We start from the raw sequence: 12500 nt of genomic DNA on the forward strand, positions 1-12500 counted from the left end.
ACATACATACATACATACATACATACAGTATTACTCTGATGTAAAAAAAAAAAAAAAGACATTTCTGAACGCTTCTGGAAATCTAATTCTAAATAACAGTTTCGTTATCTGAAGTAAACGATCACGCCCAAACGGATAATCGTTTGCTAAACACGAAAGCTCCAAAGACACAACACTTGCGTATTAAGAACTTCTTCCAAAGCATAAAAATCTGATCGGCACGTATATAAATTCAACGACTCAATATTTTGAGTAAAAGTATTTCATCCGACACCAATTTTTACCTCCACCAGACTGTATTTAATTCGACTCATCAATATTTTCAGAATTGATTCATTTCATTCGACATATTTTCTATTTTCTCCACCCAACTGTATTTCAGTCGAGGGATAAATATTTTCCGGATCGCAATGCTTCATTCCATGCACATTTTCTGAAACACTGTGCCTTCATGTGCCATCAATAGCAGCAGCAAGCTCGAAGAGAGGAGATTTGACTTTGTGCATAACACTGACGTTTATGCTCTTGTTCAAAAGTATATCTTAGTTTAACCAGACCACTGAGCTGATTAGCAGCTCTCCTAGGGCTGGCCCGAAGGATTAGACTTATTTTACGTGGCTAAGAACCAATTGGTTACCTAGCAACGGGACCTACAGCTTATTGTGGAATCCGAACCACATTATGACGAGAAATTAATTTCTGTCACCAGAAATAAATTCCTCTAATTCTTCATTGGCCAGCCGGAGACTCGAACGCTGGGCCAACAGCGTGCTAGCCAAGAGCTTTAGCCACCACTTCAATGCTCTTGTTCAGACAACAACTGAGGCTATAGAATGATGTTCTGTTTTGTGCATTAAAAGTATAGAGGGCAGTTAATATAAATGATGGACTGTACAAACCGTGACCTGTTAATCAAAACATAGCAAGTTTGAAGAAATATTTACGAAAAAGTACAGCCGTACCGAAAAAAATATTCATGTAATATTTTCTTTCATGAAAGACGAGTAAATGGGACAATTCGGCCGGAACTAGGTTCAATCAATTTGTTTTCCTTTACAATAAATGATGCCTTTGACAGCAAGACTTTCGAGCTCGAGTAATACTGCATTATTTGATATATCAAAGTTGAGAGGTTGAGAATATACCTCCCTGCAATATACTTTCGGTTCACCATGCAAATTTTAAAATCATCTGTTAGCTTGCCATTTATATAACACACAAGTTTGTTCTTTTTTACGACACCCAATCAAATTCCAAATCAAATAAACCGGTCTAACGGACTATATTCCCCCTATTATATAAATATAATTAGCGCAAAATCTGTTTAATTGTTTAGTCAACCATCCGACTAACAATCCGCGTTAATTATTCACTGAGTTAACCCTACATTTAACTCACTTTTCAGTCAACAACCCAAACTTCCATCTAATCAAACAAAGGAATAGTAAGAAATTCGGGAAAAGGTTGAATGTACTTAAAAGTGCTAAAAATGAAAAGATTCAAAATATTCAAATTTGTCTTTTTACAAGGTACTTAACGTCAAAACGATGTACGTATAATAATAATAATAATAATAATAATAATATAATAATAATAATAATAATAATAATAATAATAATAATAATAATAATAATATGCTCAAGAAACGCAAACTTAAACTAAATTTTAAAAATTATCAATTATAAAAACACCTTCAATGAAAAACTACAGTAAATGATCGACAGAAGTTGAATATACTGTACATATTAAAACATGTTGGTCAAGACAAGAAAATATTTCACTCCGTAAATTCTACAAAAATGCAAGAACACATTATTTGATCAAGCGACGAACCAAACATAAGGAACGAGACTGAAAATGACACCTCTGAATACTTCACTTCAGAGATTTTCCTGAAATACAAGAACACAGCAGTTAAACTGACGAGGAACAAAATACAAGGATAGAGACTGAAACTGACACAGCTAAAAGCAAAGAGGAACAAAAGACAGGGAAAGACCCTGAAACTGACACCTTGAAATTTAGAACGTGATAATCCGACATTTTCTGGGACACTAACGTAGAGCACCGCTAGAGCAATAATAAGATGCCTCCGAACCCATCGTAATTCGATGCTGTTCCAATGGGTCTTAATTACGGGGCGGGATGAAATGTAATTTCAAGCTGTTGAAAGGGACTGTAATTCCATTCTACAAGAGATTACATTCTAATATTGTAAGGGGGAGGGGGGATTTGTTAAGACTATGAAACTAATTAATTCCGACGAGCGAACGGGAATTGGAATAACATTACGCATCGGGTGTCAAAGTCTTTGGATGAAGCGAGTCTCCTTTTGTGCAAGTACATTTCATCTTAAGATGACGAAAAAGACAAAAGTAATAACAAGGGAGGTGGAAGAAAAAAACAACGAGAACGACGACGACAGTAATAACAATAATAATAATATAAAGATGATGATAACAATAAGAAGAAGAAGAAGAAGAAGAAGAAGAAGAAGAAGAAGAAGAAGAAGAAATAATGCCAAGACCAATAACGAAAATAACAAAAATAAGTACGAGAGAGGCAATAACAATAATAATAACACACACACGCACACTACACGCCGCTCTCCAATGTGACTTTCATATCTTACCCAGGCATCAATTACTATTTACATAGGCATTTGTCACTGAAATATTCTGAGTAATAACCTTAGATTTGGAGGTCCTTTTTTCCCCAATCGTAAGGGGTTTTTTTTTTTTTTTTACCTCAACTCGCCTTACTTTGTGAGAGAGAGAGAGAGAGAGAGAGAGAGAGAGAGAGAGAGAGAGAGAGAGAGAGAGATTTCTCTTTTTATTTGAATGGCTTCATTATACGAACGTTACACATAAATAAAACAATATTAAGTATTATAAACATTGCGTTTATTTTAAATTTTGTCAACGCTGGTAACAGTAAAGTTCAGAATTAAATTTTGAGTTCCATTCAATCAAACCAACGAAGGAAAACAACAGGGCTGTGTACCTCAATCCAATAATCCTATTTGTGAATGCAAATGCAGAAGTAAAGTTAATTTTCACATTTTTCCCAGAATTATGTATCAAACCAGAAAACGAAATATTTTCCTAATTTTAGCCTTTTTCGGTTGTAACTGCCATCAAAATAACCGAGTGAAATCATTCAAATTAATTATTATCTATTCTATAACTGTGTAAAAAGATAAATGAAGATAATCATAATCTTAATTATTATCACCAATGATGTTTTCAAGTCAGGTTTCACTTTCACCGGATCAAGTGCCTGATGGAACCTCTCCAGTCTCCTCTATCTTTGCATTTTCTATTTCTATTCCTATCTGGCATAGATCTTCAGCCATCTACCCACACAAATATGGCGGATATAAAACATCTTTGTCTTGAGAAATGCAGTTATTATGTATTATCTATCCTATGGGTAACGCATGAAAACTTATTTCCAAATCTCCAAACAGATGTTCAAATTCTTATGAATGTCCAATGTAAGCAAATTACTAGAGATTGATAACCGTCAGGAAATATAGACAATTTATCAATACTCACTTCCAAAGATATAAACAAATGTATCTGGTATTTTACAGATACGTATACATACGATGAGTACTAGACGCAGTTCTATAAAAACGTTCGATAGTGCTCAAGTCCCCATACATATAAAAATAAATATTTAATTCCTAGCAACCAAAACCATGAAACATGCCTCTATGTTTACACTTCCCAAAAAGATAAACGACGACAAAATGCTGTCCATTAACCAAATATTTAATCAATTCTAGACTGTTTATTCAAGAACTAGCAAACATTTTCCGTAATATAAACTAAATCCATATTGTTTACCCTCTACATGCATAAACAAATACTTGATGCTGTTGGCTCGACGTATTTACAAAGGCATGATGCTCCTCTTCCAATGTTATGTAAGCTACTTCTTCAAGTAATCTTTTCGCAACAGGAAATGACAAAATGTATTTTTGGCCTTACGGATATAGAGACAAAACTTATCCACAAATGAGTAGATTTATATAGTTCATTAATTCATCTTTTGTCAGACTTCGGTTTTAGTGTGTTTTACAATCCACTAGACCACATTACTCAAAGTCTGATAAAACAGTTGTGTAATTAAATAAATCACCTAAGGGTCAGATATGGTCATCTTCACTACAATGTGTATACAATATCAAACAGAAAAAAAAAATATTTATAAAAACACTCACAACAACTGTTTTAGATTTGTTTCAATCGCCCCTGATTAAACAAAACTTATCATAAATATTCCTAAGACATATTTATCAACAAACCAACCCTCAGAAATGATCCACTTCATAGCACGAAAACAAAAAACGACAGAAAATGATTAAAAGACTATCATATGTTTCAGTCTCTCCAGCTGCCTCTACGTGACAACAGCCATCCCATCCCGTCCCATCCCATCCCATCCTGAGGTACTAAGACATCCTGAGAGGTCCATCTCTCAAGGACTCAAGTCCACTTTTAAAGTGATGGGATCGGGATAAGTATTCACTTTTCGTGTCAATGATCACTTCCAATAGTGTTGGAAAAAAAATTATTCGCGCGTCTGTGTACGTGCATACTCGTACATTTCTTCAAACAAAATTTTAAAATATACGTAACCTAAAATATGCATAAAATGCAATATAGTCCTCCAAATTGAAAATGTGTAACCATGTATACCGATTATCACATTTATTAGCATTTTCATTTGTATTTATCAAAACACCATGACAAAGCGTAATTGGAAGGCACTCTTCCCATATTGTCCCGATTAGGGGAATTCTACGTCGCGTTTCTAAAACAGTAAAATAAAGGAGAGAGAGAGAGAGAGAGAGAGAGAGAGAGAGAGAGAGAGTTATACCCACGTGTCATGATGTGGGTGAGACTGGGTAGCGGGGTAAGGGAGGGGGGGACAAGGAGGTAGGCTTGGTGGAGGTAGGCGTAGTAAAACGCTTAGGCTGCAGATGGTTAGACAGAAATAATACATGAATTCCTTTCCTAAGAAAAGAGACAAAAGTGAAACTCATCGCCAAGACAAGATAGTCGCTGGTTTCACTGGGTCTTGAAAATGAATGTGAATGCCATATTACATAAACCGATGGAAATAAAAGTGAATAAAATTTGATGCTCCTGATTAATTATTGTGTCCTACCTATAATACAACAGCAATTCTGTGAAGAAATTAAACGTAAAACCACTCAATTTCATCAGTACCTGTTACTGCTATGAAACGTATTGACAAGAGTGACTGATTTTCTGTTACGAGTGACATAAGGCACAAATGACCAGGTCCTTTTATTTGTCATACAGAAAAGGTGACCTCTGCCCCATGCCACTCCCTCTAAAATACTGTTGCATCACAAATCTTACCATAAGTGACCCTAATGTTAAAAACGTGAGCTGTTATCGATATCACAAAATGAGCTGTAGTGACTTTGAACAGCAGAGCATGGTGCTGAGAAGGGAATTGAGTAGTACCGCAGCATTCAGGCATGGTACCACACCCACAGCACTCCACACCATACACCGAAACCACATAGGGTACATACAAACTCACACACATACACACACACACACCCAACACGGTACTTTCTCGAAAGGGGCAAACTCAAATAAATCTGCGGGCACCGCACACCCTGTTTCATTTAATGCCCCTCACGACGAGGCTAAACGCTTACGGCACATTGACAAGGCCTCCTGAAGGGTACACTTTATTGCATGGAACATGACCGATAAGGAACACAGGAGATACAGCTCGCTGTAACCTCCTGTAACAACAAAAACAAAACGGGTTTGTTTTTTCGTTTTCTTTGGCGCCCGCTGCCTGAAAGTTGGCCGTGGAGCAGAAGTAAGGTCGTCGACGGCGGTGTGGCCGCTACTGGAAACAACTTACCCGTCTGGCCCTTGCCCAGCGTCTTCTCCAACCGATAAGGGCCGACATATTGATGGTGGTCCGGTGAGTGATTATTCTCCTTCTGCATGATGAAGGTTTCAGGTAAATAATCCGAGAGCACATCAAACTGCTTAGCTAACACAAGCGAGAGCCCGCCAGCGGTCCCCCGCACACTCGGTCGCCATGTTGAAACTAGGGGTGGGCGGGATGGATGGCGCGGCCGCAGTGCGCACCCCAACACCGATGGGGTGCACGATCAATAGAGTCTCTCTCTCTCTCTCTCTCTCTCTCTCTCTCTCTCTCTCTTTGCACAAACACCACTCTCTCTCTCTCTCTCTCTCTCTCTCTCTCTCTCTCTCTCTTTTGCTCTCTCTCTCTCTCTCTCTCTCTCTCTCTCTCTCTCTCTCTGCCAACACTGTCACGAGCACACACACACACACAAACACAATTCCCTTAGCCCGACTCTCTCTCTCTCTCTCTCTCTCTCTCTCTCTCTCTCTCTCTCTCTCTCTCCAGCTGTAGCGCCTTCTGCACCCACTAGATGATAGGTCGTCCTTCTCCTGATGGAACCCCACCCTCTTCACTCTGGCCGGAACCACTCATCAAGATTTCAGTTCGGTGGAATCTTTCTCACTCTCTTTACGTAAATCTCTCTCTCTCTCTCTCTCTCTCTCTCTCTCTCTCTCTCTCTCTCTCTCTCTCTCTCTCTCTAACCTCAACATGACCAACTGAGTAGGGCAAGCACTTGAAACTAACTTCTACTCAAGATCTCTCTCTCTCTCTCTCTCTCTCTCTCTCTCTCTCTCTCTCTCTCTCTCTCTTCAAAGGGCTGTAAAGGGGCCGAGCGAGACGACGGCGAAGACGCGAAGAAGAAAAGGAGGAAGGGGAGATGGAAAAAAGGAAAAAGAGAACACGTAGCAAGCCGTGACTCACCCGGACCGCACGTGCTAGCCAGGAAAATCGGTAGCCACATAAATAAACATCCACCAATTCTGCACACCTTCAAAATGAATTAACTATGCCTACTCATCCTAACTTAACCTAATGCCTCATTTAATCACTCCAAAAAACTCTCAGAGAACAATAATCACTACAAAAACAAACACCCGTTATTTTGTGTTTAAACACTACTCTACTTAATATAACCTATTGCCTCCTTCAAGACCAACATAATTCTCGATAATGAACACACGAAAAAACATCAGTGTTAAGTATGTGCTTAAACCTTTGAAAGGAAGAACTCCGTGAACTCAACCTAAGTTAATCATGAAGCCTGCAACCGTCTAGAAACATATCTCCAAAAATAGCTGGAGAAAAAAAAATGCATGATGCAAATTTGCACGTAAACTTTTGAAATGACGAAAATAAAATCCATCTCCTCAACAGAAACTAACCTATTACCTCCCTGAAGCCACCAACCCCGCCCCTAACCGCCCAGCCCATCCAAAGGAAAAAATCCTGAAGAAAAATAACCAACTAAAATGTTGCCTCGCATGTGTTTTTAGAGATTTCTTATTATGGAAAGGACCTTGGCGTCTCAAAATAACTTGACCAGGGCCACCATTGAGGCACCCCAAAAATCTCTCTAGCAACAATATTAACTCAAAACGTGTTTCTGCAAATCTTTATTGAAAGCTTTTGATCGTGATGAAATTCCCATCTATTCAAAATAACAACCAAAGGTCTTACTGCCGCCAACAAACCTTACCGGAAGTAATAATTAAACGGAAGAGTTGACAGGTGCGATTAAGCATTCTTTGAAAATTTCCAAGGTTAACTGTATTTACTCGACCTGACCTGATCTATGCCCTTTCGAAACTCTCAAACAACAACAACCAACGCAGAGTTCCGCTACACTTTGATTTAAAACTTCCCATGAAAATGAAAAAAAAACCACCCTAGATAATTTAACTTTAACCAAAAGCCTAACAGAACCCAACATGCCTCTCAGAGAACGACGTTAACTAACTAACAGAAGGGTAAAAAATAAAGTCTCCTTTTAAAGAAATAATGAAAATAAACATATAATCAGCTGAATTCGGCCTAATACCGTCCTTCGTGAAACTCAGACATCCTCTGAAACGATATTTATGACTTGACTTGAATATAGATTTAGGACAAAGGCCAAGCACTGGGACCAATGAGGTCATCCAGTGCTGAAATGGAACTTGACTTGAGTCAGTTGTTAGGAGAGGTTGGAAAGTAAGATGGAAGAAGGAGAATATGAAAGGAGGTACAGTAAAAGGAACGAAAGGGGTTGCAGCTAGGGGACGAAGGCACGCTGCAAAGACCCTTAAGTAATGCCCACAGGGCACCGCATGAGGTGCAATGACGGCACTATCCCCTATGGGGGAAACGATATTTATTGCAACACCGTTACCATAAATTCGTAAATATTCATTTGAACCTTCCATGAAAAAGACCATCCATTCAACCATTCTTAACCAAGTGCCTCCTTACAGCAAGCTCTCAAGGAACAACAACCAACGTCATGATTACATTATGTTTGTGTTTAAACTTCTGATATCACTCTGCAAATCATCTCCATCTATCTGACTTTACCTATTGTAGTATTTTGCTGAAGGTCCCCAAATTTCCCTTGTACAGTAACCCAGGCAATGGTTGCCACAAAAGTGTATTTAAGAACTCGTTTCCGTGATGACGAAAAGGCCGTCGTTGCCATAGCATCGATTTCCAAAGTTGCTCGTCCGTGGCCAAACGGCCGAGGATCGGTTAACAGATGTGGTTAATTAATGCCGCGACGTGCTCCAGATCAGAAGAGCCACATTATGGACAAAAAACGATAAATATATAAGCAATGGCACCTCGGAACCAATAAAGGTTGGAAGCAACAATTTGCTTTGTTTATTTAGAGGCCGGGGGAGGGATTTGCGAATTTGATATGGAAACACACATGCCACTGTTAATTACAAAATTCATGCTTCGGAAACACATATGCCGCGATTAAATACAAAACTCATGTACAGAAAATGAGGAAACAGCATCTCATAACCCATATAGGTTAGAAGCAACAATTAGCTTTGGTTATTTTGAGGCCGGATGGGGGGAGATGGGGGGAAGTGAATTTCCGTAGTAGATATGGGAAACACATACGCCAGGGTTAAATACAAAACTCATGAACAGAAAATGAGGAGACGGCATCTCAAAACCAATACAGGTTGGAAGCAACAATTAGCTTTTTAGTTTTTTGTAAAAGAAAACTACTGTTCCTGCTTTGTCTGTTCGTCCGCGCTTTTCCTGTCCGCCCTCAGGTCTTAAAAACTGCTGGGGCTAGAGGGCTGCAAATTGGTATGTTGATCATCCACCCTCCATCATCAAACATACCAAATAGCAGCCCTATAGCCTCAGTAGTTTTTATTTCATTTAAGGTTTAAGTTAGCCATAAAGGTGCGTCTGGCCACGTTATAGGGCAGACCACCACCGGGCCGTGGTTAAAGCTTCATGGGCCGCGGTTCATACAGCATTATAACGAGACCACCGAAAGATAGATCTATTTTCGGTGGCCTTGATTATACGCTGTAGCGGCTGTACAGAAAACTCGATTGTGCCAAAGAAACTTCAACGCATTTTTTACTTGTTTTATTTTGGGGCCGGATGGGGAAGAGAGGGGGCCATTTCCGAATCTGATGTGTCAATACAAACGCCGGGGTTAAATTCAAAACTCATGAACTGAAAATGAGGAGACGGCATCTCAAAACCAAAGTATGTTTAAAGTATGTTTATTTTGAAGTTTTGGGGAACAGTGAATACGACGATTATCTGAAAAGCATCGACGTTCATTACAAGAGTAAAAATGACACACGACGAGACAATGATTTATGGATATTAATAGTGTACTCGAAATATCTTCTGTGCTCCTTAGACTGAGGAGATAAAGACAAACAAAAGAACTCTCTTTGTTTACGTTTCTCGATGTTTATTAACAAACTTGTTGACCTGAACGTCGCGTACACTTTACAGTGAATGATTGATTGATTAAATTCTATAGTAACCTGACGTCGCAAAGACTATGGTTACTGATGCCGAGCTTTCTACTGAATGTCCATTCAGTGATCGGCGCTTATTTACGCCATTTTCTACTGACTAACGCGGAATCCGAAACATGCCCATCAGCGCGGGATATAACATTTATATTTATCGTAATGACTATACTTTCCTGAGGGGGCAAAGTTTGAGTGTTCAGCATTACTTAACAAGCGCATTGAGGATTTCGAATATATATAAGATTTCATTAAATTTTTCACGCGGGAGTTGTTAGAACGAATCCCCAAATACCCTTTTCGAACCAACTCATAAAAAAAAAAGATTAAAAGAAACATTAGAATGATCACGAAATTGAGGAAAACTGTCAAATGGTAATGAAATAAAGGAGAACGGCCAAATGATAATGAACTAAAGGAAAACGGTCAAATAATAATGAAATAAAGGAAAACAGTCAAATGGTAACGAAATAAAGGAAAACGGCCAAATGATAATGAAATAAAGGAGAACGGCCAAATGATAATGAAATAAAGTTAAACGGCCAAATGATAATGAAATAAAGTTAAACGGCCAAATGATAATGAAATCAATGAAAACGGTCAAATAATGAAATGAAGAAAAGCAGTCAAATGTAATGAAATAAACGAAAATGGTCAAATGATAATGAAATCAATGAAAACGGTCAAATGATAATGAAATCAATGAAAACGGTCAAATGATAATGAAATAAAGGAAAGCAGTCAAATGATCATGAAATAAAGGAAAAGTTACATGATAATGAAATAAAGGAAAATGGCCAAATGGTAATAAAATAAAGGAAAACGGCCAAATGATAATGAAATAAAAGAAAACTGTCAAATGATAACGAAATAAAGGAAAACGGTCAAATGATAATGAAATAAATGAAAATGGTCAAATGATAATGAAATAAAGGAAACTGGTCAAATTATAATGAAATCAATGACAACGGTCAAATAATGAAATAAAGGAAAATGGTCAAATGATAATGAAATCAATGAAAACAGTCAAATGATAATGAAATCAATGAAAACGGTCAAACGATAATGAAATAAAGAAAAACGGTCACATGATAATAAAATAAAGGAAAACGGTCAAAAGATAATGAAATAAAGAAAACCGGTCAAATGATAATGAAATAAAGTAAAACTGTCAAATGATAACGAAATAAAGGAAAACAGTCAAATGATAATGAAATCGATGAAAACGGTCAAATGATAATGAAATAAAGGAAAACGGTAAATGATAATAAAATAGAGGAAGACGACAGCAAAAGAAAAACCCAAATAAAAAAAACGTAGAACTTTAAAAGATAATATGCAATAAATCAACACAAAGCCGAAGAATGGAAACAGACTTCATCCATCAAAAGGAACGATACGCCCACCTCCTATGAAAAAAAAATGTTATAGTCAGAGAAAACAAAAGGAAATCTCACATCTTAAAGGGAAGCGGAATTACCACTGACCTTATACCAGCCACAGATGTCATCCCTTTCAGTAGTGAAGACGAGAGCAGATATGAACCAACTGACCTGCAGAGCAACGAGAAGGCTGTGTAAATTGTTCTCATGAATAACATTATGGTAAAAAATCTATATAATAATACAATTATTATTCTTAAAGTAATTCCAATAACATATTTTAGAAGGAACTTTTGATTTTCCCATGAGTAATTACACAGAAAACTTATTTTCAAGAATGATTTTTGTATAAAATCATTCTTGAGAATGATGTAGAATATGTTTTATTAAAATTATTCGTGAGAATATTAAAAGTTTCTTGTATAATACATTCACATTTTCGTGGACAATTCGAAAAGACTCCTATATTATTCTCAGGAATATATAGCTCCTATATTATATCCTCAGGAGCTGATACACTGAAGGAAAAGGTGATTCCTTTAATACTCTTTCTTAAATCCCTGATAACTGGCGTTAACAAAACTAATCAAGACAATTCCTACTGGTGAACATTTGTATTGAAAGTAATACAGCAATGGATTCTGCTTACTGTTACAAAGTCTCTAACATAATGAAGCCATATTAAACGTGGTTAGTTATTTCCTAGCGTTATCAATACTTTATGTTGGCGGGAGATAGAAAGAAAATACAAAACTGGTCACACAAATAGAAACTTGATAACACGACAAACTTTCAATATGAGATGGAACCCAGTTCACAGAACACCAAAAGACATGAACAGCTATACCATTTTATTGACAAGAGAATAATTTTATTTAAAGGAATGTTTCTGACAGAAAAACTTTTTCCCAGTTGTAATTAATTACAAAGTGGAAATCAATAAATAAATAAATAAATAATTAAAATTTGAAGACTGCGGGCTTACCTGAAATTCAAGAAGCAACTAAAATGTGAAAATAGTAAAGGTGTTTCAAATTAATCAGCCTTACTATCAGCAGTGAAATTTAATAATATTTTTTAATTACAAAAATATGTGTAATGATCGTGAACGAAAATTTGAAACTTGTAAAGGTGTTTCAGATTAATTAGCCTTTTTACCACCTGAGAAATTCAAAATTTTGTACATATAAAAATACAT

At 37.1% G+C, this 12500-nt stretch overlaps 1 protein-coding gene across 8 annotated transcripts in view; it reads right to left on the bottom strand.

Annotated features, from left to right (window-relative positions):
• sff (sugar-free frosting) overlaps positions 1 to 12500 on the bottom strand; it is a 647719-nt gene that overhangs the window by 550510 nt on the left and 84709 nt on the right. For 6 of the 8 annotated variants that reach the window (XM_067084454.1, XM_067084452.1, XM_067084450.1 and 3 more), the window contains one exon: positions 11408 to 11473. Coding sequence is in view for 2 of the 8 variants with exons in the window: in XM_067084448.1 (XP_066940549.1) it covers positions 5920 to 6007 (88 nt within the window). In the remaining 6 variants the exon portion in view is untranslated. Of the gene's footprint in view, positions 1 to 5919; positions 6502 to 11407; positions 11474 to 12500 lie in introns of those variants that run through there. The other 2 variants (XM_067084448.1, XM_067084456.1) reach the window with 2 other exon arrangements.

The sequence above is a fragment of the Macrobrachium rosenbergii genome, chromosome 41, assembly GCF_040412425.1.
Source record: "Macrobrachium rosenbergii isolate ZJJX-2024 chromosome 41, ASM4041242v1, whole genome shotgun sequence".
Classification (NCBI taxonomy): domain Eukaryota; kingdom Metazoa; phylum Arthropoda; class Malacostraca; order Decapoda; family Palaemonidae; genus Macrobrachium; species Macrobrachium rosenbergii.